We start from the raw sequence: 24,580 nt of genomic DNA, 5'->3' as shown, positions 1-24,580 counted from the left end.
CCAAATGTTTCAGTAAGGGTTATCAGAACCTTCCTAAATGTATCTGAAAAAGCCTGAAAAAGCTCTAAAGATCCCAAACGGAACCCAATGTTGAGATTATGATCTAAAACATACGAAAATAATTTTTCTTTCAAGAACGATGTTTTAAAAACTTTCCGCTTGTAATTTTGTGCAAACAGCAACTTTATTTCAAGCAGGGTAAGCATTTTCCCTTCGAATTCGAATAGAGAGTTAGCCAAATTTGGTTAATATTAATTGTAATTAAATATTTATTGCATATCGACTTTAGTTTCATCATTTTAAAAACAACAACATGGTGTGAAACCCAAACTTTTCTAAATTTAAGTACAAATTGATGAAACCGCAAAAATTTACCGCAAAAATCAAATTTGTCATGCGACATGAAATACGACTCTTCAGAAATGTTTTGATAGTTATTTTTACATTTTGTTTTCAATCATATGACACTGGCTGCTCCATATATACAATTTAAACTGACCTTTCTTACTGAAACGATCTTCAAGGGTCCAGAAATTCTTCGAATAGTAGAAGAATTTTAAATTATAGAATGTCTTAAAGTGCAAGACTCGCTAACCTAGCTTTTCTTCTGATTAATGACAGATTCAAAAAATGGACTCTATTCGAGCTTCCATTACTCGAATTTTTCTGTAATTCAAACTAAAACATTAGTCCCCTTAGCTAGAAAGTAGCGTAAAATGCACTCTATAATTCGAATCTTTCTGTAATTCTTTCAAGAAAATTCTTGGTTCCTTAAAGATGGAATTGGAGAGAGCAGGCAACTGTATACGATGTACAAATTTGTAGGGTGTCTCGTACACTTACTGTCAAAATACATTCATTCCAAGAGAGAACTGTCAAGAATCTGTTTTTCCAAATCCTAAAATTTAAGGAGGGCGAAAACGGATTTGATCAAAAATAATATCAGATTTAAAATATTTTCTCCATAACAAAGCTAAGATATCCCACCTACTTTTACCGCAAAATATACTTAGCTAGAAAGATAATCTTTGGATAATGTAATGCTATCCTTTAGCTTATGTTTTGTTTACACGTCAGGAAAAAAATACTTTTGGAAGGAAGCGCTTAAAGTCATATGTATTACTTAGACGAAAGATGAATTTTCAGCCCTATAATTACATAACTGTTACGCAGTTTACCAAAATATGAAAGAAATGATGCTGAATGGACAAAAATTCAAAAACCAAATTCCAAAATTTTCTTAATTTTCTACCCTCTTGCTTTGACTTTGAGTTGTATTTGCAGTTTTGTTTCATCTACAAAGTAATAATACACGACTGCAAAAACTTGAAAATCCGTCAAAATTTCAAACTGGTGGAAAATTTTTCATAGAGCCATGGTATTCTATTTAGATTAAAGAAAAATTAGAGCTTTTCTAAAGATCACTTTCAACAAAGTTCTTTCTGTTATTAAAGGGTTGAGGTCAGTAGCGTGGTGGCAAGGGGCAGGGGAAAATACAACCCCCCCCCAGCGGCTGATTTTCTGGTTTTCTGGGGGTCACCGTAAACAAGTGATGCAAAAAGGGCCCCCTTCACTTTCTTTTATCTTAGAATTAGTAGTTTTCAGTTAAAAAGCGAAAAAATACTTAAAAATTTTGCTGGCTTTGCTCTCATGATTTTTACAAAGATACTTTACTTATAATAGAAGGAGCCAAAATCCCAACTTTTGAAAACTGCCTCCCCATTTTGGCCAAATTTTAGTCGACCCACCACGCTCTTGGTTGTGGTTGAGGGTTGGACCACTGCACCTACTAGTCAACTACCAACTCATGTACCCTCTGGCTGATGAATACTCCTTTTAAAGCAGTAGCGTGGTGGGTCTACGAAAATTCGGACAAACTTGTTGGGGGCAATTTTAGAAGAAATTGAATGTGACGCTTCCTATTAAAAATAAATATCTTGGTAAAAATTTCTCTTCTTCTCCAATTCTAAAAGTGTAATTAAGCAAAGAGGCGCCGAAATTAGTAATCAGAGGCGTCCTTTTGCGCCCTTTTTTCAGCATCCCCAAAATAATCGGCAGCTACTCCCCCCCATGGCCATGCTACTGATTTGAAGTCTTTAACTTTACCAAAGCTTGAGTTTTGGCCAACTTTGGTAGTAAGCAGAATAAGTTATATGAGTAAAAGAATTCAAAAATCTTTGAGCAAACCAATCTGTAGTATCCAGCAACTGCTGGATATCAAATGCTATCAAAAAATGAAATGATATCCAGCAAAACTCTTTTTGCGTCTCCAAAATAATCGGCCGCTACCTCCCCCCCTACCTCCCTTGCTAGTAAGCAGAATAAGTTATATGAGTAAAAGAATCCAAAAGTTTTTGAGCAAATCAATCTGTAGTATCCAGCAACTGTTAAAATGATATCCAACAAAACTTGACAAATATATTCGTGATATCAACCAGCCAAAAACACACATACATTCACATAATCAACTTGTTTGAACACATCTATTTGAAATAAAGTCAATCCTGTGGTTCCTAATGACGAAAATCTCAAAATTCACAAAAAAAAAATCTCGTCTGTTATTTTTTATATAAAGCCCTCTTATCCTCCACTAGCAATGGTGTCTCGCAAACAAAAAGCCTCTACAAAGGAGTGCTCGCTTACTCTTTATAAGGGAAATAAAAACAGTATATTTCCGCTCTCCTACACAGTGTTTTAATCAACTCTTGGTTGACAAAACAAATATTGAGAGCTAAATGTTTGGATCTTGAAAATCCTCAATGTCTCTCACGGAGTCGAGGCTGATTTTTGAAACACTTAAGGGCTCCCTCCAGAGTGAATTTTTCATAATTGCCGTGTTTAAAATGTGTTTTCTGACTGATGTAACCAACAAAACTATGGCATGTTATACATTTTCTGTTAGACAAACTATTGCTGACTCTGAAAATTCAAAAATTGCATTGAAAAAATTTGATGGAGAAGAAAATGAAGACTTTTGCGAGGAAGAGTACTTCAACTTTGAAGAGCTTAGTTTCGGCGAAGAAAAAACATTTTGAAAATTTTTTCGCAGTAGATGGTGTATCGTTTACCGAACAATAAAAATTTTTGCGGAAAATTTTTGTAAATGCTTCTTTGTCTCGAAATCTTCAAAATAGTGGTTTTTCATCAATTTTTCATCTGGATTTTGCTTTAAAAAACAGTCATAACTTTTGACACATCTTTTTAGAAATATTTTCCGCAAAATTTAAAATAGTTCAATTCTTTGCGGAAAGTGTAAAGAAATTTTGAAACAAAAAAGTTAATTACCCATTAAAACTAAGTACTTTTTGTAAAAAAGGGTGATGCAACATATTATTAACATCTTTTTAAAGTTCATAGCGTTATTTTTGCAATTAAATTCTTAATTACTCTTAATGGATTCGATTAAAAAGTAATTTATAAAGGCAATTCTTTGTTAAAAGTGTTAAGGAACCTGAAATATAACTTTTATGCTCAAATACCAAAATCAATTTTTGGATTATGGTCAGAGCCCTTAAATCCATTGAGTTTGAAGCCCGAAGGGCTAGAGAAGAATCTCCAACCTTTCACAGGCAAGAAAAAGTGAAGCCACTTATTTCACATCTAGAACGCGCCTCAATCATGACGACGGAATGTATTCAGCGATTTCAGGCACTGCCGTAGTCGGCAAACTGCAAAAACAACCGGCAAGGCGACCTTTTTTCCCGATGTGTTCCAAGAGTATGCTTCAGCTAAAAGATTTTCGTTAATTAATCAGCTAGAAATAATGATGTGTTCTGACAAGACAGGGGTATAATTAAGTCATCTAAAGTGCTCTTGTTGCCTAGTAACCGTAGAAAGTTTCAGAACACATCTCGTGAAAAAAAACAAATATCCTAGATTTCAGAACCAATAAAGCAATAGTAAGTTTAGGGAGACAAATTGAGGTCGTAACACGTAGTCTACTAGAGGATAAGAACACATATTTCTAAACAATTTTTACTTCGCTGGCTATTTCCGAAACTTGGCTACTGTCAGTTGCATTGATTAACTTTCCGGATGAGAAAAAGTTGGGTCGGTTGTAGCTTTACCAAACACTTCTACAATTTATCCCATAGCAATTGAAATGACCCTCGCCCTACAAAAGAGTTTTTAAGGCTCCTAAAGGCTGATCTCGTAATTCGTAATCGATTTATTTGATGATTGACGTTTAATAAGATATACACATAATTCTAAATGTTTTAATTGATAAACAAACACACAGTGACTGTATATAAACTGATTTAAGAGTCCTAACTAGGTGGACTGATTTTTTGTGTCTTTTAGAAACTAGTAAAATCTTAAGGGCCTTGACCATAGTCAGAAAGAAAATTTGTAAAGAAATGTTGTGGGTTCCTTGACATTTTTAACAAACGATTTTCTTTACAAGTTGTAGTTTACTAATTTATCATGTCAAAAGCAATTAAGAATTTAATCATAAACATGACGTTATGAACTTTAAAAAGACGTTACTAAACTGTTATATTACTCTCTTACACAAAAGATTTTCAATGAGTAATTAAATTTCTTTCGATTTGTTTTTAAATTGTCCGCAAAGAATCAAACTGTTTGAAATTTTCCGGAAAAATCTTCTAAATTGATGTTTGAAAAATTATGACTGTTTTTTGACGAAAAATTGCTTCAGTTTTTGAGATATTTTTAACTGTTTCTCAGCATCCATCCAAGAAAATTTTGTAGTCGTTCAAAAAAATTGTTATCTCGGCTCATAAAATCCACATGATTTGACCAATCAGATCGCAAGATTCACGTAATTTGACCAATCAGATCACAAGATTCACACAATTTGACCAATCAGATCATTCTTAATACATATATAATTTGATCAATCAGTCAGATGGTGCTTCTCGAAGAAAGTATAATGAAATGATTCCAAGTTGTTGTGGATCAACCCAACTAGCGCTTGACCACATCTTAGAAACAAGATAAAAACTCAGCGACCGGGACTCCTCACCGAAAACCTAAAGATAAAGCTCGTTCACCGAAAAACCGACCTAAAAATTCCAAACTGTCTTACCGAAACGGAAAACCGATCGAATTTCGAGCCATTCACCAATAAACCGATGAAAAATAAGGTCGACACCGCGACACCAGATAAATTGAAAGGTTACATCAAATGAATTAAAATAGATTAGCTGCACACTATTCTTATAAGGATATATTTTATAAGAATATTCATATGTAATTGTCAAAAAAATTAAGAATATGGTAGGAATACCACCAATATTGAATTGCCATGTTAAGAATATCTACCCTGAGTATCAGAGATTGAGTTTTCAAAGAACATATCAACCTCGGAAGACCAATAATAGAAATTTTATCACGCATGTGTCAATCTAATCACTGTAGAAGGAATGAGAGAAATTTCCCGTCAATTGCCAATTATTCCATATTCAAAGCCTTATGGTCCCAGCGGAAAGAACATGAAATTTTGAGGAAAATTGTATACAAAACATGTCTTGAAAATGCTCCTGTTGAACGCCATCATAACCCTTTTAGAAAAAACTTAAAATGCTCGTAATTTCGGAATATGATGACCAAATTTGATGTTATATATTCCACCTGATAACCTCATCTGGCAGGTGGTCAAGGGAAAGATTTTGGTATTACAGTTTAAAATCAAGTTTTCATCTGTGCAAAATTTCATGCATTTCTCACCATCTGGAGTATTTTGATGCTATCTCACTACTATGATATAACATATTTTCCTTGACCAGTAAGGCCCCCCAGTAAGGATGGATAGGAATATTTATTTATTTAATGTTGAAATAATTTAACAATAATTTAAATAATAAAACAAGAAAAAAACTAAAATACTCAACTTGTGCTGTAATTGTTTGTGGAAAATCGATTTAAAATAAATTTCTATTACATAGTTGTTTTGTATGCGTGCTATTACAAAGTTATTACAAATTGAGACAAAAGCTAATTCTAAGCTGCTTCCCCCTTTCCCACATTTGCAATAGCGAGTTTATGTATCGGAGGATATCGAGGGCGACGGTAAGTGAAATCGATACAAAACAAAGTCGATAGTTGATGTACGGCTCTATATCGTCTTTGCTCACCTAAACAGACAACGGTATTTTGGTGTTTTTACCGTCGTTGAGCAAAGTGGACGGTGATTTTGGAGACATGTCAACTTTGCTTTATACCGTCCCCTTCGATTTATCTCGAATACATAAACTCGCTAATGTTAAATGCTTGGTGTGAAGGCCTTGCGGACTGAACATTGCAGCTGGGGGAAGGGGGGACCTTTTTTCTACATTTTTACTGCAACTTCCTGTGTTTTTTCAAACATTTGTGAATATTCATTTACATCAATCTGCAAGTGGAAGCAGAATTTTTATTTATAAACAAACTTAACTCGTTGACCGTCACTAGCAAATCACGTGTCTTTAGATCAATCTTGGCCTCGTTTTCATCCCTGATTTCGAGAAGTTGACATTTCTTTGAACCGTGCAATTGCAGAATTTCTTTGGTCAAATCTTTGACTGTTTTCTGGCAATCTTTGTCAATAATCTCAGAATATTCCACCTTATCATCGGTTTCTACGAAATGAAGTCGTATCATTAACTTTTGTTTGAGAACCAGATCAGGCCATCCTGGAGTAAACATGTAATCTTGGAGAGTTTTCTCATCATCATCCAGTACTGTTGTACCAATATAAAGTTGTCTGTATTTAAACGGGACCCCTGTTCTAGCTTCAATACATCTTTTGATTGTTGAAATTGTATAAGAATTTTTTACTAGAACAGTGAATGTATCTTCATAAGCAATCATATTTTGGAATACTTTTGAGATGAAACTTTCTTCAACAACAATCACATTTAAAGCTATAGGCTTCATAGAGTTTTCTTCTATATGAAGATCGAATAAAGGTTGATCTCCTTTAAGCTGTCGGTTTCTGAAAACCAGTGATTGATCTTCGAGTCTGATTTTATACTTTTTGTGTATATATCTTTTGACGTCGTTTACAAATTTAAATTGGTGTGTACTCAAATCATCCTCTCTCGTTAAAAACTTTAATGTGAATACATCAAATTTCTTGATACCGTGCCCAAGGGTGAGCAAGTTATCTTTAAACCCATTGGTAACAGCCAAATAAATGACCACATTGTCGCTAAAGACGTCGCTAGGTTTTACTTCCTTTCCCATGGCAATTAAAATTTGGTTTGAGATTGGGATTTTAAATTTTGCACGAATTGAATGACGAGCTTTATTATAATAAGGATAAAATTTTTCGTACACGGAGACATGTAGTACTTTATGTGAGCCGAAAGCTTTAACTGTCAAACGTTTCCAAATGGATAGGTGTATTTCACTGATCTTTCTAACTGGTGCTTCTAACTGATCGTTGTCGAGCACCGCTAAATGTAATTGGAGCACTTTAATGGTTTTCTTTTGTTCAGAATTATCTTCTCCTGGGATAAAAACATCTCTTTGTTCAATTATATAGTTCGTTTCTAATATAGGTTTCATTAAATCGGCGTCGTAAAAAAGCCGTAAAAGTTCTGGTTCTTCGGTGTATGGTTCAAAAAGTAGTTGATCTGAGCACGGTATATCGGTATATTCTTCAATTTCTTGCTGGAGACTTGACACTAACACCTCTTCTGAAAATTTAACATTGAAACAACAAATCTTTTTTTGAAAAGAATGGCACCATTCTTGAGTTCTATAAGCTATAATTTCAACTCTGAGTTCATCATCATTCGGGCATGGATCGTACGGGTATTGATGACACTTGCCACATCTGTTCGGCGTACCCAACATCAATACTGAACCGAACAGTATCTCATTACATCCCGTGCATCGGACTATCCCGTTTGATTGCTCTGTTTTGTAGATGTTAGAACAATAAGCGCTTAGACATATTCCGATTTTATTGCCCCAGCGACATCGTCGACTGACGGAGTTTTTTAAGTACAAACTGTCATAAGTTTCCTTGGAGGATTCCATATATTATAAAATCACATAATAGTGTCGTTATCACGCTGACTGGAGATATCGATTTCTGCTATTCTTTCAATGTCACTTTGCTGGAGAAATCACGATATGGTAAGATAATAAAACAATCATGAATTGTTTGAATCAACGTTCAATCAACGTGGTCACAGAGCAAATAGTGTCTGATAATGATTATAGATGACTCAATTGAAAAACTGAAGCAACTGTGTATTGTTGTGATTCTTTCTTAAAGCGGTTTATTCAATTGTTGAAAACGTATCAAAGTCATGATCGAACAAACGTAATAAATATCTTAAGCTGTTTGATGGAAAGTCCTTTAAAATACAGAAATATAAAATCATCAAAAGGGGGACGATAATTGCTATATCGTACTGTAATATAAAAACTATATAAAAACATAAGGCTTTGATGGCTAAAATCCTAAGAGCTTAAGTTAAGAACATTTTAAGGCTTTGCGGACTCTAAAACACCCAATTTCTTAGGAAAATTGCCCAAAATACTCACAAAATGTTGAAATTAAGAACACTTAAAGAACATTTTAAGGCTTAAAATTCAAAAAAGCTAACAACATCAGAATACTTAAAAAGTTTTGGATGTTCTTATCAAAAAACTTGTAAATCATCGTCAAATATGTAATAGGAGTAAGATCTATACCGTATTTTCACAAATCTTTTGTGATTTAAGTCTATTACTATGCTTACTTAAGACAGCATATTATCAGAAGTCTACAGCACTGTAGGCAACAGCAACACAATGAGAAGATTAATAAAATTTATTTGGACCTGTAAAATGTTTCTTAATTTGCTCCCGTAATTAAAAATTAAACCAAAAAACTTAGGGAGCCATCACACCGCGGGATATGCGCACTGCTCTTGTTTTGAAGACCGTAAGATTTTGAATATGGAATAATTGGCAATTTACACGTTTTTTTTTTAAGAAACTAGTTATAGACTTAAATCAAACAAAAGATTTGTGAAAATACGCTATAGATCTTACTCCTATTATGTGACGCTGATTTATAATGAACCATCCATTTAACGTGGGTATCTTTCTATATCTCCTGTGAGTCATAATTAAGGCATTATTCGCTTTAATTTGATATTAAAGTACGATAGAGCATTTTTGTTCCCCTTTTGATGATTTTATCTTTCCGTATTTTAAAGGACTTTCCATCAAACAGAAGCTTACAGTAAGATAATTATTACGTTTGTTCGATCATGACTTTGATACGTTTTCAACAATCGAATAAACCGCTTTAAGAAAGAATCACAACAATACACGGTTGCTACAGTTTTAAAATTGAGTCATCTATATTCATTATCAGACACTATTTGCTCTGTGACTGATTGAACGTTGATCGAAACAATTCTTGATTGCTATATTATCTTACCATATCGTGATTTCTCCAGCAAAGTGACATTGAAAGAATAGCAGAAATCGATATCTCCAGTCAGCGTGATAACGACACTAGTATGTCATTTTATAAGATATGGAATCATCTCAGGAAACTTATGACCGTTTGTACTTAAAAAACTCCGTCAGTCGACGATGTCGCTGTGGCAATAAAATCGAAACATGTCCAAGCGGATTTTGTTCTGAAATCTACAAAACAGAGCAATCAAACGGGATAGTCCGATGCACGGGATGTAATGAAATACTGTTCGGTTCAGTATTGATGTCGGGTACGCCGAACAGATGTGGCAAGTGCCATCAATACCCGTACGATCCATGCCCGATTGACGATGAACTCAGAGTTGAAATTTTAGCTCATAGAACTCAAGAAGGATTGCGCCGTCTTTATCAACCAAAGATTTGTTGTTTCAATTTTAAATTTTCAGAAGAGGTGTCAGTGTCAAGTCTTCTGCAAGAAATCGAAGAATATACCGACATACCGTGCTCAAATCAACTTCTTTTTGAACCATACACCAAAGTACCAGAGCCTATTTATGACGCCAATTTAATGAAACTTATATTAAAAACGAGCTATATAATTGAACAAAGAGATGTTTTTATCCCAGGAGAAGATGATTTTGAACAGCAGAAAACCATTAAAGTGCTCCAATTACATTTAGCGGTACTCGACAACGATCAGTTAGAAGCACCAGTTAGAAATACCAGTAAAATGAAAAACCTATCCATTTTGAAACGTTTGACAGTTAAAGCTTTCGGCTCACATAAAGTACTACCAGTTTTCATGTGCCAAAATTTTAATAAAGCTCGTCTTAATCATTTAATACATGAAAAATGGAAAAATCCCAATCTCAGAACAAATTTTAATTGCTATGGGAAAGGAAGTAATGCCTAGCGACGTCTTTAGCGACAATGTGGTCATTTATTTGGCAGTTACCGATAGGTTTAAAGATAACTTGCTCACCCTTCGGCTCGGTATCAAGAAATTTGATGTGTTCACATTAAAGTTTTTAACGAGAGAGGAAGATTTAAGTACACACCAATTTAAATTTGTAAACGACGTCAAAAGATATATACACAAAAAGTACAAAATCAGACCGGATGATCAAACACTGGTTTTCAGAAACCGACAGCTTAAAGTAGACCAACCTTTATTCGATCTTCAAATAGAAGAAAACTCTATGAAGCAAATTTCTATAAATGTGATTGTCGTTGAAGAAAGTTTCCTCTTAAAAGTATTTCAAAATATGATTGCGTATGAAGATACATTCACTGTTCTAGTAAAAAATTCTTATACAATTTCAACAATCAAAAGATGTATTGAAGCTAGAACAGGGGTCCCGTCTAAATACAGACAACTTTATATTGGTACAACAGTACTGGATGATGATGAGAAAACTCTACAAGATTACATGTTTACTCCAGGATGGCCTGATCTGGTTCTCAAACAAAAGTTAGCGATACAAGTTCATTTCGTAGATACCGGTGAAAAGGTGGAATATTCTGAGATTATTGACGAAAATTGCCGGAAAACAGTCAAAGATTTGACCAAAGAAATTCTGCAATTGCACGGTTCAAAGAAATGTCAACTGCTCGAGATCAGGGATGAAAACGGGGTCAAGATTGACCTAAAGACACGTGATTTGCTAGTGACAGTCAACGAGTTAAGTTTGTTTATAAATAAAGATGCTGCTTGCACTTGCAGATTGATGTAAATGACCTTGACTTTTCGTTACTAGTTAGCAATGCTAAACCCAAAATAGAAACTCGGACTTTTGAAAATGATAATATGTACGTTTTTATTTGTTAAAAAATCTGAAAATCTTCTTTGCGAGATATATACCTTGAAAACGGCTTTGGTCAAAACATTTTTGGAAATTTGTAGCATCTAATGAAACTTGTAATTACTTTGCAATAGAAGGCATACAAAACAACTATGTAATAGAAACTTATTTTAAATCGATTTTCCACATACAATTACAGCACAAATTGAGTATTGTAGTTTTTTGTCTAGTTTTATTATTTAAATTATTGTTAAATTATTTCAACATTAAATAAATAAATATTCATATCCATCCTTACCGGGCAATGGAAAAGGTTGTCGTCCCTTACGTTAGGCTGCACGCATCCCCTCTGATATGATTTGATATAGGGGATGCATATATCGTCCAAAATATTTCTGTCCCAACTTACCTCCGTCTTTTCTTTTTTCTTTTTTGATTATGCGTCCCATTTCATGTTTCAGGTGTGATTTATATATTACAGTAGTTCCTTGTTTTCAGCAATTTAAACTTCGGGCGAAAAAGTCGCTTTTGGGCAAATTGATAAATTCATTCTAATACTTTAATTCGGGAGTGGTTTATAGACTTCCAGGGCTTAATTTCATCTGGATACACTTTTAGGCCAACATTTTGTGAACATTTCATTAATTTTTCTTTAGTCTAGATCTAGACTAATAATTTAAACTTCCAGGTCAATAATCTTCTCCACCTAATTATCAAACACTAAAAGGTCAACAGTACTGCAAAAGAGGAAAAACACTCTCTCGTGTGTTTTTTTTTATGGCAGACATACTCCTATTTTCAACTTTGTTGGAGAATTGCCCCTATTTTGCGTAATAAGAATAATGGTCTGGAAATTGAGAATAAATTTTCTTTGAAAGTTTCTTCTCTTAAAATCTCCTCGTCTTAGTGGACAGCGGTTTTCATACTATGACAAAATGATCGATACAAGGTTCCTAATCGTAATCGTAACATTCTTTTTTAAATCTATCAATGGCTTTATGGCCAGCAACACCTAGAACTTGGGCTTTTCGCTTATTATATGAATTTTGTCTTTTTGATGATCTGAGTTTCAAGCCTGAAGGACTAGAGGCAAAACTTTAACCCTTCTCAGGCAAAAAAGATTGAAGCTACTTATCTCGCATCTGAAACGCACATATAACGCGCCGTAATCATGGCGACGGATTGTATCTAGCGGTTCCTTTGTTTTGGAGGACTACATTTTTTGAAATCGATAGATTTTAGTTTTAATCCGGCGTTTTTGTAAAAACTACGTGCAGGTGTTCTGGATGGAAAATAATTCCTTCCGGCTTGAAACTCAATGGTTCTAGTTGCATCAAGTCACTTATCATCGCTGTCCAGTCTATTAAAAATAAACTTCAATGCATATCACCCATTTGATTGGATGTAGTGAACGTTCGTAAAATAGCCTACACCAAGATAATAAAGTCCAAAGAAAAATAAACCAGTCTGACAAATAGCAATTGCAGTGTACAAACAAAGCAAAGCTTGATCACGAAATTCTGTCAGCACTCTTGAATATTCATTCAAATACCAAACTTTGAATAAACGATCAAGGCTTAGAGCGACTGCAGTTCCACCTGTTGTTAGCAGGCAACTTTTGCTACGGTTGTGTTAAGCACTTACAAAATGATACAGTTAAATTCTTCATAAAACCGCATGTAAGATATGTAAATCAAATTAAAAATGGAACAAGCCGATCCACATAGGATTGATGAATACATAATCACATATATAGATTGGTTTGTCTGTTGCCCAGTCTTTTTAATATTAAGAAATACAACTAATGAATGAACAGGGATTCCAAGTATGATTGACAGACAAAGTAAACACGTATAGGCTACACGGATTGTTTATGGAATTTTTAACATGTTATCTTCAACAGGTAGACACGTGTGACGGTGGGTCGTCTTGGAAACGCTGCGATTGGTCATTGTTAGATTCGGCATGATAATCGCCCTGATTTTTTCTTGTAACTATTTTAGTGAACAGTAGAAGCGTTAGTCATGCATTTCAGGCTTTTTTCCCCAAATAAAAATCTTAGGAGAGACTAAACGCTTACATTACCAAACTTATGATCGTGTCTGTGGGTTCCTGGTTTGTGCTTACCTTTTTATCGTAGTCTTCCAACTTTAATTCTCTTTCTTGAACCACCCTTTGACCTTTTTTATACATTGATTTTTTTGTTGCATTATAAATCGGCGGAAACATCTTAAAATTCGGTTTAGTACATGTTTTTCATGTTGAATTTCTAGTAGCATTTCTAGTTTGAAGGGCCATTTTAAGCGAAACTTGTTGTTTTAGGCTTTAGGAGAAAAATGAGCAGTAGGGTTAATTTTAATGCTAGGTGTTTGCAATGGAATAAGAAAAACGGCTGAAAATAAGATTACCACTATCAAATAGAGAACTGGAAATTCAAAATAGAAAACAAGTAGTTTATTTTTATTTTGAATCATAACCAGGTTTCATTTGCGTCTGTCCCAATTTAATCTGCAACGAAAACAAAACGGCACTGAATATTTGCCACTGCAACCTAGCATAACCGTAAGTATTGCAAAAGCTTTTCCAGAAATAGTCCGTGCCCCCCCCCTGTTGAGGATATTGGATATTCAGGGGGTTTAATATCTACAAAGGAGCAGATATCCAGGGAGTAAAGTGTCTTTTCAAGTAAAGAATGCGATATCCAGGGGTAAGCATCTTTATAAGAAAGGAGGGGGTCTTTACTAATAAAGTAGGATATCCAGGGGGTTCGATTCTTCGAAAAATCAATATCCTCAACAGTGGGGGGGAAATATTGCACGGGCTTATGATTGCATATAGTCGTATAGGTTTATATTCTCTACGCTGACTACCAGCAACAAGAAACAGTTTGTGGCAAATGCTTTGAAAAATATCTGGGTTTCCAATCGATAAAGTGTAGATAATCTTGCGATTGTTGTGCCGCAGGCCCATGATTTTCTAGATACAACCTCGTACCACAAAACCGGGGGGGGGGCTAGAATTGTCCAAAGTGTGAAAAGACAGTTTTTTTTCTATTGACGTGCTTATTTCCTTGATGCCGTCTGACCAAAATATTTTCGGGTTTACGCGCAATGGTAGTTGAAAACGACTGGAGGTGCTGACTATCATTCATCTCCGATGGAAAATTGTACTGCTCCTTTTTTGGAATTCATTTTCAAATCAATTTGATAATTTTCCACTGTATAATCAATTGACCTTATCTAAAACCCCCTCTCAAACTTAAAATTTTGACAGATCTTCTCTTGAGACACTAGGAGCAGCAAAATCTCCCATAGCATTGATAAATCATTCCCTAGTATAGGGGTCAAGTAATTTGACGTCAGAAAAATTGAGATTTTATGAATTCATAAAGAAATTTAAAGACATCTTCAGTTACAAATAGTCAATATCTGAAAAAAGAGCACATAAGACTTGCTTAAGAACTAACTTTAAATCTAATAAAAAATAATAATATTCCATAAGATTTGTATTAAGAATGTTGGATATCCGATCTATTCGGTGACAATGTTATAAGAATCGACACAGAAAGTAAATTTCTGCTCAAAAATTCAAAACTTTCAAATATAGCAGCCAGCACTAGATTTTCTCCATATTTATCACGTTTGATTTTACCATTGAGAGCAAAAGCCGATCAAAAAGACCCAAAATGGTAGTCTGCCGAATATCCTGGCTGCCTTTGTCTTGTTTAAATCCAGTTGAGTGTTTGAAAACCATGAACATTTCTTTCGAATGTTGTTCGATCGATTCAGGACTTTGTGGTATATCGTTGTTGACATTTCTCAAAACTTTTTTCTCATTTCTGATGTGGAGTTTCACATTATAAGGGGTATTTTGCTGGTCCATATTTTCGATGGAATGAACGTAAAACCCGCCATCTTTGTTTTCGTGGATAACAATATGTGTTGAGAGGAATTGAGGAATGGTTTTCTTCTTACATTGTGGTTCATTGTTTTTAAAACATTGGTCCAATGCAGCACGTGCTTTGCTAAGTCTCTTGAGAATCTGAAAAATATGAACAGTCTCTTTAACTCGAACCTCTATAATTCGAATGTCTCCTTAACTCGAACAAGTTTTGTAGTGCCTTCATTCCTTATGAACCTTACAGTGGAAACTCTATAACTCGAACCTCTATAACTCGAATGTCTTCATACTCGAACAAGTTTTGTAGTGCATTCAGTTAACAATAACTTTGAAACCTCTCTCCATAACCCACACCTCTATAAGTCGAATGCCTCAATAACTTGAACAAGTTTTATGGCCCCTTTCAGCTAACAATACCTTACAAACTAAATGTGAATTCAAAATTCAAAATTCGGAACAATAATGGACTCGCCGCTATTTTGAACTTCAATTATTCGCGAATACAGTTTACGCTCTCTAATTCGACGTTCTACTATTCGATACGCTCCCTTATTCGATGAAAATCAGATTCCCCTTGAAAATCGAATTAGGGAGCGTCAACTGTACTTCTATAATTCGAACTAATTCTCATGTTCCGATACCCCAGGGGATACACCAGGGGATACCCTCGTAAAGTAATATCTGCAATTCGAATATTTCTTCAATAAGAATCAATTGAAGTTATCCCGTTCTGATGGATTTTAGATTGATTTATGAATTTTCCTCACTCAAAAGTGAAATATAGTACTAACCTGATTTTTCGATGTTCTATAATTTCCAGATCGAGAAGCCATCACTTCATCACTGATCTCAAAAGATGATTGGATGTTCCGAGATAAGGAGTCTTCGATGGATCTTCCACGACATACTTTGAGGTCTGTGTAAATTTCTTGAACGAAGTTACTGCGTTTTGTAAATTGAAGACACTCCCAAGTATCAGTTTTAAGCTATAATTGAAGGAAGATTCTAAATTTTATAATAAATAATCAGAAGAACTTTTTCATTGTTAAGTAAAAATTAACGATAGCCATTGATACGTTTCAGAAAACATTCTTGTCACAAGCTACCGGTTTTCGTCTAGCTTTGTTCTTGTTATGCGTAAGTCAAAATTGCATCATACAGTTGACGCTCTTTAATTCGATCTTTAAGTCGAATTGGATTTTCATCGAATAAGGGAGCTTATCGAATAATAGAGCGTTGTTTATGAGAACTTCTCGATGACTGGGAGTTTAAATTTCATCGAATAAGGGAGCGTATCGAGTAGTAGAACGTCGAATAAGAGAGCGTCGACTGTATTTTCTAACGGAAACACTCGGCTAACGCATAGCAAGAATAGGTATTTTTATCAGGTACCAAAATTTATGCTTTTAAAAGAAATCTAGTCATCAAATTTCTAAAATATTTCTCAATGTTATATTAGCCGACAAAAAAACGTCAAAATTAACGTCACATCTGAAGTCGTCTGACCATTTGTCCGTCTAGAGCCCTGTCAAAGTAAAACGTTAAAAATATCTTGCCAGCTGGCACACAACGTTGTTTCGACGTTTATTTAACGTTCACAAGATCCATATAATGTTAGATGAACGTTGAAACAACGTTGCGTGCCAGCTGGGTTGGTAAGTGTTGAAGTACCTTGTGAACGGAGTTTGAAGTTGCAGTCGAAAATTTCTTTTTCTTTTGAGGTGATACTACGGTTTTCGATCCTTTCCCTGTCACCCCCGTCTTGTTGCTATGGTTAACGGCTTTTTCCAGGAGTTGTGACATTTCATATGGGTTGTAAGGTACCGTTAAAGAAGGCGGGCAGCAGAATGTGAACGGGTAGTATGGACATTCACAATCACATTTCAAACTATTCATACACTCGTAACCTTCAGGACAAGCGCTTGTTCCAGGGTATGGGGCGGTACATTTCTTTCTTTGTGGCGGCCCGCCATCCGTTGATATCTAATTATGAAAAGATAAAGATGCAAAAGAGAAGCCCAGAGGTGGGCGCTTGATCCGAAGACCACCGTATATGGGAACCAAAGATCAGGGTTTTAACCGGATCCTTACAGATAATTTAATAGCATACTGTCGCGAATCTAAAAATAGACATTGATTTATGTTTGACTGAAATTCAATCCCATCACCCTTTGCCTTTATTACGCTTGCACGCAAATTACACTCAATTACAAAGAACAAGTAATAACTTTCACTACTTTTGAATTAAGGCGAAAAGGATTGTAGGATTGAATTTCGGTCAAATGAGAGAAGTAATAATCATGACGTTTGCATGACGAGGCGCTATTCAATTTAAAGCAAATTTGAGAAGGAAAAAACGACCCTTACAATGCACATTTTTGAATTTCTTTTTTCAACTTAAGGCTAAATTTCCCAAGAAAATTTTCCTTTTAACGCCCTTTCAGTGGACCTTCTCTCCTGATGTCCCTTGCAGTTCATTTTGAGAAGCCTGAAAAAGTTACCCTTAAAGGCCCAACCTATGGTAGGTATCTTACCCTCAGTCCACCCTGTCCGCCAGAGGACCAGGTACGAACTGATTGCAGGTAAATTCAAGGAGTGGTCTATAGGAGGTCTACCTCATGAACCTAGAATTGCTACTTCCATGTTAAATTCTAATAGTCGAGCCTGCTTGCCATTGACCCCAAGGCATTAGAATGTATGAGGTTATTACGACGTTGAATGTGCGTGTATACAGTAGAAAATGTACATAAGATTTTGTTTCTTGATTAACAGTATTGGTCAGATGAAACATATGCACATGAAAGGTATTTATATTCTATGTCAGGTAAATCCGTACATCCTGTGCCCAAGTTCAGGAGTTGCCATAAAGCCATTATGGTAATAACCGGGAGGGCACATTGCTGTACATTGTATTCTATGTCAACAAGATAAGGAGCAAAGTCGTGTCTTACCAGTGCGTTAATGGAGATTTCAAATGATCCCAGGGAGTTTAGGTCCTACACTCAGGATAGTGAAAACATGAAATTTTATGGTGAAAAGGGGGTCGTTTTATAGTTAAGATATCGCTAGCCAGTGGTCCACCTAAAACTTTTTTATAGACTGGATGGCGCGATTAAGCGCAATTAAGATTACTTCACTGGACTCAGTGTCATCAAAAATTATTAGAAAACAAAGTTCAACCAGAAGTAGACTCTAGTCAAAGATATCGCAGGATATTTTTCTTACCTTCTTTTTACTTATAATGGCTGGCAACAATTTTCCGAATTTCTTTCCTTCAATAGGATCATTCTTTGCAGCTTCAAATAAAACTCCTTGTAGCTCTTTAACATTTTTGATTGGATAAACCATTTTGGAGGGAGGACAGCAATAACTCGGTGCATACGAAGGACACTCACACTGACAAGATAGTATCGACATACAAAGATAGCCGTCTGGACAGAGAGGATGTCCTTTTCGAGGGTATTTACACTCTCTTCGAAAGGGATTGCAGTGGACCTAAGAAATAAATTTCAAGCAGTAATCCAAATATTGTAAGCCATATAAACTAATAGGCAGGCAGGTGGAAAACCCCATGTTTGGGAATTTCCCAAAAACCAATTTTTTCACGGTCAGCGTAAAGAGTAATTAATTTCCTCGAGAGTCGTTTCCAACTGATAGCAAAAGGGGGGGTTTCAGGGGGTACCCGATTCCGCAATTCTGCCAATTTTTTCTCCAATTTCCGTCAAACCGTCTTAAATTGAACCAAAATTCCGTCACCGAAAATTCCTTCGAAATTCAATATTTTTGTCGAAAATTCCGCAAATTTTGAATATCTTTTACCAATTCCGAAATTCCGCAAATTTTTTTGCTAAATTCCGTTTTTCCGCACTAAAATTGTCTAATTTTCCGTCACCGTCAGAGAACCCAATTTCCGTAATTCCGTCTAAATTTTCGCCAAATTCCGCCACTCCGTCCGAAAAAAGGGCCGATTCCGCTCCTCCGCCAACTATGAAACCCCCCCGCAAAACAGAATGCAAACTTAAAGTGAATGAACTTTAAGGATAATTTAATAAGCACTTACCTCCAGCAATGAGAAAGTGATGAAAAAGCACACGATTATCAATTTACTCATCTCCATCATAAAAATCAACCTTTCTTGTGGTACCAATTAATTCTTCTCGCCGTTTGTTTAGTTCTTAAAGATTCTGATGGTTCAAATTATCCCCAGTCTCTGTTCCATGATGACTAGCCTCTTACCTGCAACTCCTTTTATACCGATTTCGTTCAAAGGTCAAAGAGTGGTCAAGAGTTTCTTCCAGCATTTTTGTTGGTACTAATTAAAGCCTACAAGTTTTTTTAAAAGAACATCTGACATTTTTAAAGCCTTTGGATGTTCTTAACTTTTTAAGTTTTAATCCTAAAAATGTTCTTTAGTATTCTAATTTCGCCATTTGTTGAGTATTTCTGTCCATTATTCTAAGAAATTGGCTGTTTTTGACCGGGTCTGCGAAGCCTTAAAATGTTCTCAACCTGTTCTTAATATTTTGGCCATCAAAGCTTTATGTTCTTATATGTTTTTTTTCTTATAAAAAACGTGTACTGATGAAAGGTTAATCAGAATTTTTTATTTGAAAATGAAAGTGATCGACTTGGATTGCGGTCGAAAGGTGGTTTCCCATTCCAATTCTCCAAAGAAGGTGACTTCTTAATATCTCCTACTTAATTGAAGAATGGAAGGTTAATTAGTATCATTTTGTGATAAAGAAAGCGTTCGACTCAAATGAAAAGAAACTTTTTAGGTTGCGTTGTAATTTTTTGCAAAGGTCGAAAGGTGGTTTCCAATAAGTCTTTCTTCCAAAAAAAGTGACTTTTTAATATCTCCTACTTGATTAAAGAATGGAAGGTTAATTAATTAGTATCATTTTGTGAAAAAGAAAGTGTTCGACTAGGATGAAAAGGAACTTTTTAGGTTGCGTTGTAATTTTTTGCAAAGGTCGAAAGATGGTTTCCAATAAGTCTTTCTTCCAAAAAAAGTGACTTCTTAATATCTCTTCTCCTACTTGATTAAAGATTAAGTTTTTAAATAAGAGTGATATCGTTTGCTTACTCATCTAATTTTAATTCACAAGCTTTTTCACATTGGATTGACACGGATGTGGAGCAAGATTGGTCAGAAAAAGAAAAAGAAAAGCATTTTTTTGCTTATATCTGCACAATATAACAATAGGCCGACACTGTTCTGATACGAAATATGTGTTTGATATGAAACGGGAACACTTATTTAAAGATATAACCTTTAAAGAATGGAAGGTTTATCAGATATTTTTAGTGGAATAAAATGATTGACTTGGACTGGAACTTGTGAAAGGTGATTGCAAGGTCGATGTGTGGCTTCCAATAAGTTTTCCTTCCAAAAAAAGTGAACTTTTTTGCATCTGCTCGGTTATTCAAAATTCTTAAGTGAACATGTTTCGACGTCAATCTGGCATCCATGACGTTCTGATAACCTTAAATGAATGTTAAAACAACGTTATGAAAAGAAAGTTATTAACTTGGATATATTTCACGTTTCGGTAAAAAGCTAAAGGTCGTACTTTTCTGATGCAATAGGTGACAATCGAAAGAGAAGGCGTAGGTGGGTAGGTAGCTCTGAACGATTCGCTTAGATATGACCCTTCCGTAAATTGTAAATGCTAAACCAATGTTCTTTTATTCAATTCAATATCTCGAAATAATTTCCGTCAATCCTCTTTAATTTAAAGTTTCTACGTTCTTCTGCCACAAAGTGAATAATGATACATGTTTTTTTATATAAGTGTCTGTCCCTATTCCAGGCTCACATTACGCTTAGCATTCTATTGATCTCAGACGATAGAGCCATTATTTAGGTATCCAAAACTGAGCCTGCATGTGCTTATAAACGTTATGCTTATAAAAGAAAAAACATGTATCAAAAGAATCTGGTATATTTGAGAATACTATTAAAATGATAAATCACCCTAACCTTAAACGGTCCTATCGTCTACACAAGGTCACTACTCTCGGATACCTAATAAGCGTCCCCCCGCCCTCCCGCTAATTCGTATTCCAGCCCCCCCCCCTGCTTTTTAAATTTTGGGAAAATGTTTTTGAGAGTCCCTCTTTTGCCCTCTTTTCTGCTGTTTTAGCCAACTTTTCAAAAGTTTTCCACCAAGCACCTTTTTTTTTAACCCCCGCCTGCTTATTAAATTTTGAGAATTTTTCCACCCCCCCCCCCCCCACTTATTCCAAACGCCCCGGCTATTAGGTACCAACAAAGGGAAGTTTAGGAGGCGGGATGAATTTGAAAACGGTGTTGAGATCTTCCGTTTATTTCAAACTTTACCGCCTCTTTTTTTCGGCCCCCCCCCCCGCTTGTTAATTTTTCGAAAATTTTCCAACCCCCCCGGACCTTATTAGGACCCCCCTGTTTATTAATGTGTAAGAATATTTTCAGCTGTGAAAGAGAAGGCCCCTTATTTTGCTCTAAATAGCCTGATTTTAGCCTATTTTGCTCTAAATAGCCTGATTTTAGCCTATATTAGCCTATTACTTTTTACCTTATTTTTGGGTTTCAGAAGTACAATTTCCAAACCCCCGGCAATTAGGTCCCCCGCGTTTATTAAAATCTAGAAAATTTTCCAACCCCCCCGTTTATTCGAACCCCCCCCCCGTTTATTTGGAACCTAAGAGTAATCTTTCACGAAATGTTATTGGGACACTCAAATCCAGATCCTTTTTTCTCATAGATTTTGTGGATGGTTGCGAATGGTTCGAAATAAAAAGGTGAAAGCTGACAACATCAATTCTTGGTTGAAATTCGATCGGTGGTAAATAATAATGGAAAAAATGACACCTCACCTCTGGTATGTCAGTCTATCCATAATTTATCTTTCAAGTTTTGGATGATGGCTTCGTTGTTCCATTTGGGGATGATCTCGACAACTTCGACCTTCTCTAATTTGGTCTTCAAACGACTTAAAATTTTCTTCGAATTAAAAATACTTTTTGAAATACGGACAGCATTTTATAAAAAATTTCAATCGAGTGGACCAACATTTTAAATCAACGTACAGAAAAGGCTCGAATTAGAAAGGAATCGAACAACATTGAAATATTTCATTTATGGTAGATCTTTTGTATCTTTTTGAAAATAATCAAAAATAGTACAAAATGAAGAACTGAATATTTATTTATTTGCAACATCACTCAAATGACATCCATGTCAAGCCTATGACGAAAATATAAGAGCATTATATTTAGCCTCGATTATTTAGATGAATGAATCAAATAAAAGTTCTGTAAAAGTTCGAGAAAGGTGACTTAACCTACGAGGGTAAGCTACTGTCGTTTTGCATAATATTCCCGTTTTTGCACTAAGATTTTTAGCCACTTTTCTAGCCGGAAAAAACCAGGACTTAAAAACTTGAAAATTAAGCATCGGAAAGTTAGGCAGTTCCATGAGTAAACACAAGATTTTCCGTACCTTTAGAAACAAACCCTTTCTAATCTCATGTCGGTTATCGCGGGAAATAGCGGAAGAATTCCGGAAAAGCAAGAAGAATCTTAGTGCCGGAATTGAAATCTTATGCAAAACTACGGTACATAACTTTATTGCTGACATCGGTATTTCTCGATTAAATTAGCTCTGTTTTCATGAAAATTAATTAAAGAGCTTTCAGATTAAAATTATAAGTATAAGGTCATAAACTTTGGATGATTTAATCGGATTTTCTCTATTTCATGTGAACCAGTAGGATTATTTTTCCTTGCGGAGGTGTTTACGCAAATAAGGTCAACTAAATATTTGCGTAAACACCTCCACAAGGTTGCTCATATGTAACATAGTCAACTTGGTATGTATAAAAACGCTGTACCATGTTGAACTAAGTGACTAAATTGGCTTATTTGTGACACAGTCAACTTGGTATGAACAAAAGCGCTGTACTATGTTGACCTGGTTGGCTTACATGTGATACAATCAACTTGGCATGTATAAAAACGCTGTACCATGTTGAACTAAGTGACTAGATTGGCTTATTTGTGACACAGTCAACTTGGTATGAATAAAAACGCTGTACTATGTTGACCTGGTTGGCTTACATGTGATACAGTCAACTTGGTATGTATAAAAACGATGTACCATATTGACCCATGTGACTAAGTTAGCTCATATGTGACACAGTCATCTTGGTATAGGTTGTAAATAATCTTGTGCTTTGTTGACTGGAGGCCCTTACGTGACTAGTTGGCTCCTAAGTGACACAGCCCCACTATCTACTAAAAGTCTCCCACTATTAAGGATACCATTTTTTTAGCCGTACCATGTTAATCGAAAGTATACCGAAAGTATATAAGTTGACCGAAGAAAATTTTTATCGAAAACAGTCAACTTGGTACGGCAAAACGCACGGGATGGAACAATATTCGCCGTTACTTTTGTAGTCATTGAAAATTTCTCTTTTTCACAATGAATTATTTAAAGATGACAGCTTTTCGCCGTGAATCCACTAAAGGGGGAATTTTTCCCACAGCGTGGATGAAAACTTCTATAGAAATCTCAGCGGGGATAGAAATTCTATTTTTCCTAAGTCATAAAAATCCAGTGGAATGGATTCGGTAAGTGCAATGCTTACAGAAAAACATGCGTACGCGGATTATTAGATTTTGTGACCTTGTATAGCCGAGCAAGGTCGACCAAGTAAGGCAAGGTATATCGACCAAAACTTAGTTGGCCTTAATTATTAGTCGGCCCTAATTTTAGTCACCAAGCCAAAATTTAGTCACTTAGGGCCGACTTAGTTTTGGCCGATAAGGTATATAGTATGAAAATTTGTGTTTCTCGTTCAAATATGAACTGCATCATAAAGTGTTCTATTCATGATATGCACCATTGCAATGTCTTCCACGAACCCAACAGCTGATTGGTTGTAAGTGACGTAAAATCAGTCAATACGTCACTTTCAACCAATCAGCTGTTGGGCCCGTGGAAGACATTGCAATGGTGCATATCATGAATTTATAATTGTTAACCGGTTACTTTTTCGAAGCGGGCTACACGACTTTTTGCGCAATGCAATTGGTTCTTTTCGCATGACGACGGGCCTACATTGTCCAGAGTTGCCCGTCGTTAGGAAAATTCATTGTGACGTCACTTTTTCAAAGAAAAATGAACAATGCGTTGACATCATTTCTCTCATTTTTTATTTCTGACGTCAGAAATTATAGCAATTCTTTATCTCTTTTCGCTTGTTTTCTCTGCTTTATTTTGCTATTTTTCCTGGATAAAGCGCTAAGAATCAATCGAAGCTGAAGGAAACGGTTAACAAATACAATAATGACCGGTTTTTTTCGAGCTGTACTGAAAATATTGCCCTCACTAACCGGTCATTATTGTATTAATCAAACACGTACGGGGAACGCAAATTTGTTCGAGTAGTGAAAATTTCGAGTTGTTAAACTAGATTTACAGTAGTGATTACCTCACTAAA

At 35.4% G+C, this 24,580-nt stretch overlaps 2 protein-coding genes and 1 long non-coding RNA gene across 3 annotated transcripts in view; 1 reads left to right on the top strand and 2 right to left on the bottom strand.

Annotated features, from left to right (window-relative positions):
* The window catches only part of LOC136804610 (uncharacterized), a 67,887-nt gene extending 45,650 nt beyond the window's left edge, over positions 1–22,237 (top strand). Inside the window, exons 4-5 of the long non-coding RNA XR_010846284.1 lie at positions 15,913–16,006; positions 21,839–22,237. This is a non-coding gene — a long non-coding RNA (uncharacterized lncRNA). The remainder of the gene's footprint in view (positions 1–15,912; positions 16,007–21,838) is intronic.
* LOC136804606 (bifunctional peptidase and (3S)-lysyl hydroxylase JMJD7-like) overlaps positions 1–24,580 on the bottom strand; it is a 243,570-nt gene that overhangs the window by 205,794 nt on the left and 13,196 nt on the right. The gene's annotated exons all lie outside the window — the stretch shown is intronic.
* Positions 14,538–20,032, bottom strand: LOC136804605 (uncharacterized). Its single transcript, XM_067061210.1, has 5 exons — positions 19,153–20,032; positions 18,318–18,587; positions 16,764–17,075; positions 15,884–16,078; positions 14,538–15,233 (listed from the first exon to the last, which is right to left on the bottom strand). The coding sequence occupies exons 1-5, from the start codon at positions 19,210–19,212 to the stop codon at positions 14,808–14,810; spliced, it is 1,263 nt and encodes a 420-aa protein (XP_066917311.1). The 5' UTR covers positions 19,213–20,032; the 3' UTR covers positions 14,538–14,807.

Source organism: Clytia hemisphaerica, unplaced genomic scaffold, assembly GCF_902728285.1.
Source record: "Clytia hemisphaerica strain Z4C2 unplaced genomic scaffold, Clytia hemisphaerica genome assembly, whole genome shotgun sequence".
NCBI lineage: Eukaryota > Metazoa > Cnidaria > Hydrozoa > Leptothecata > Clytiidae > Clytia > Clytia hemisphaerica.
This window is presented reverse-complemented; position numbering and strand designations above follow the sequence as displayed.

What these genes read in the sequence shown, in the direction of transcription:
- LOC136804605 (XM_067061210.1), bottom strand. Translation starts at nt 19,212, where the DNA reads ATGATGGAGATGAGTAAATTGATAATCGTGTGCTTTTTCATCACTTTC. An exon ending in TCACTTTCTCATTGCTGGAG is followed by an intron (nt 18,588 to 19,152) that starts GTAAGTGCTTAT and finishes TTTATTTCTTAG; the next exon opens with GTCCACTGCAATCCCTTTCG. An exon ending in CTTCAAACTCCGTTCACAAG is followed by an intron (nt 16,079 to 16,763) that starts GTACTTCAACAC and finishes CTTCAATTATAG; the next exon opens with CTTAAAACTGATACTTGGGA.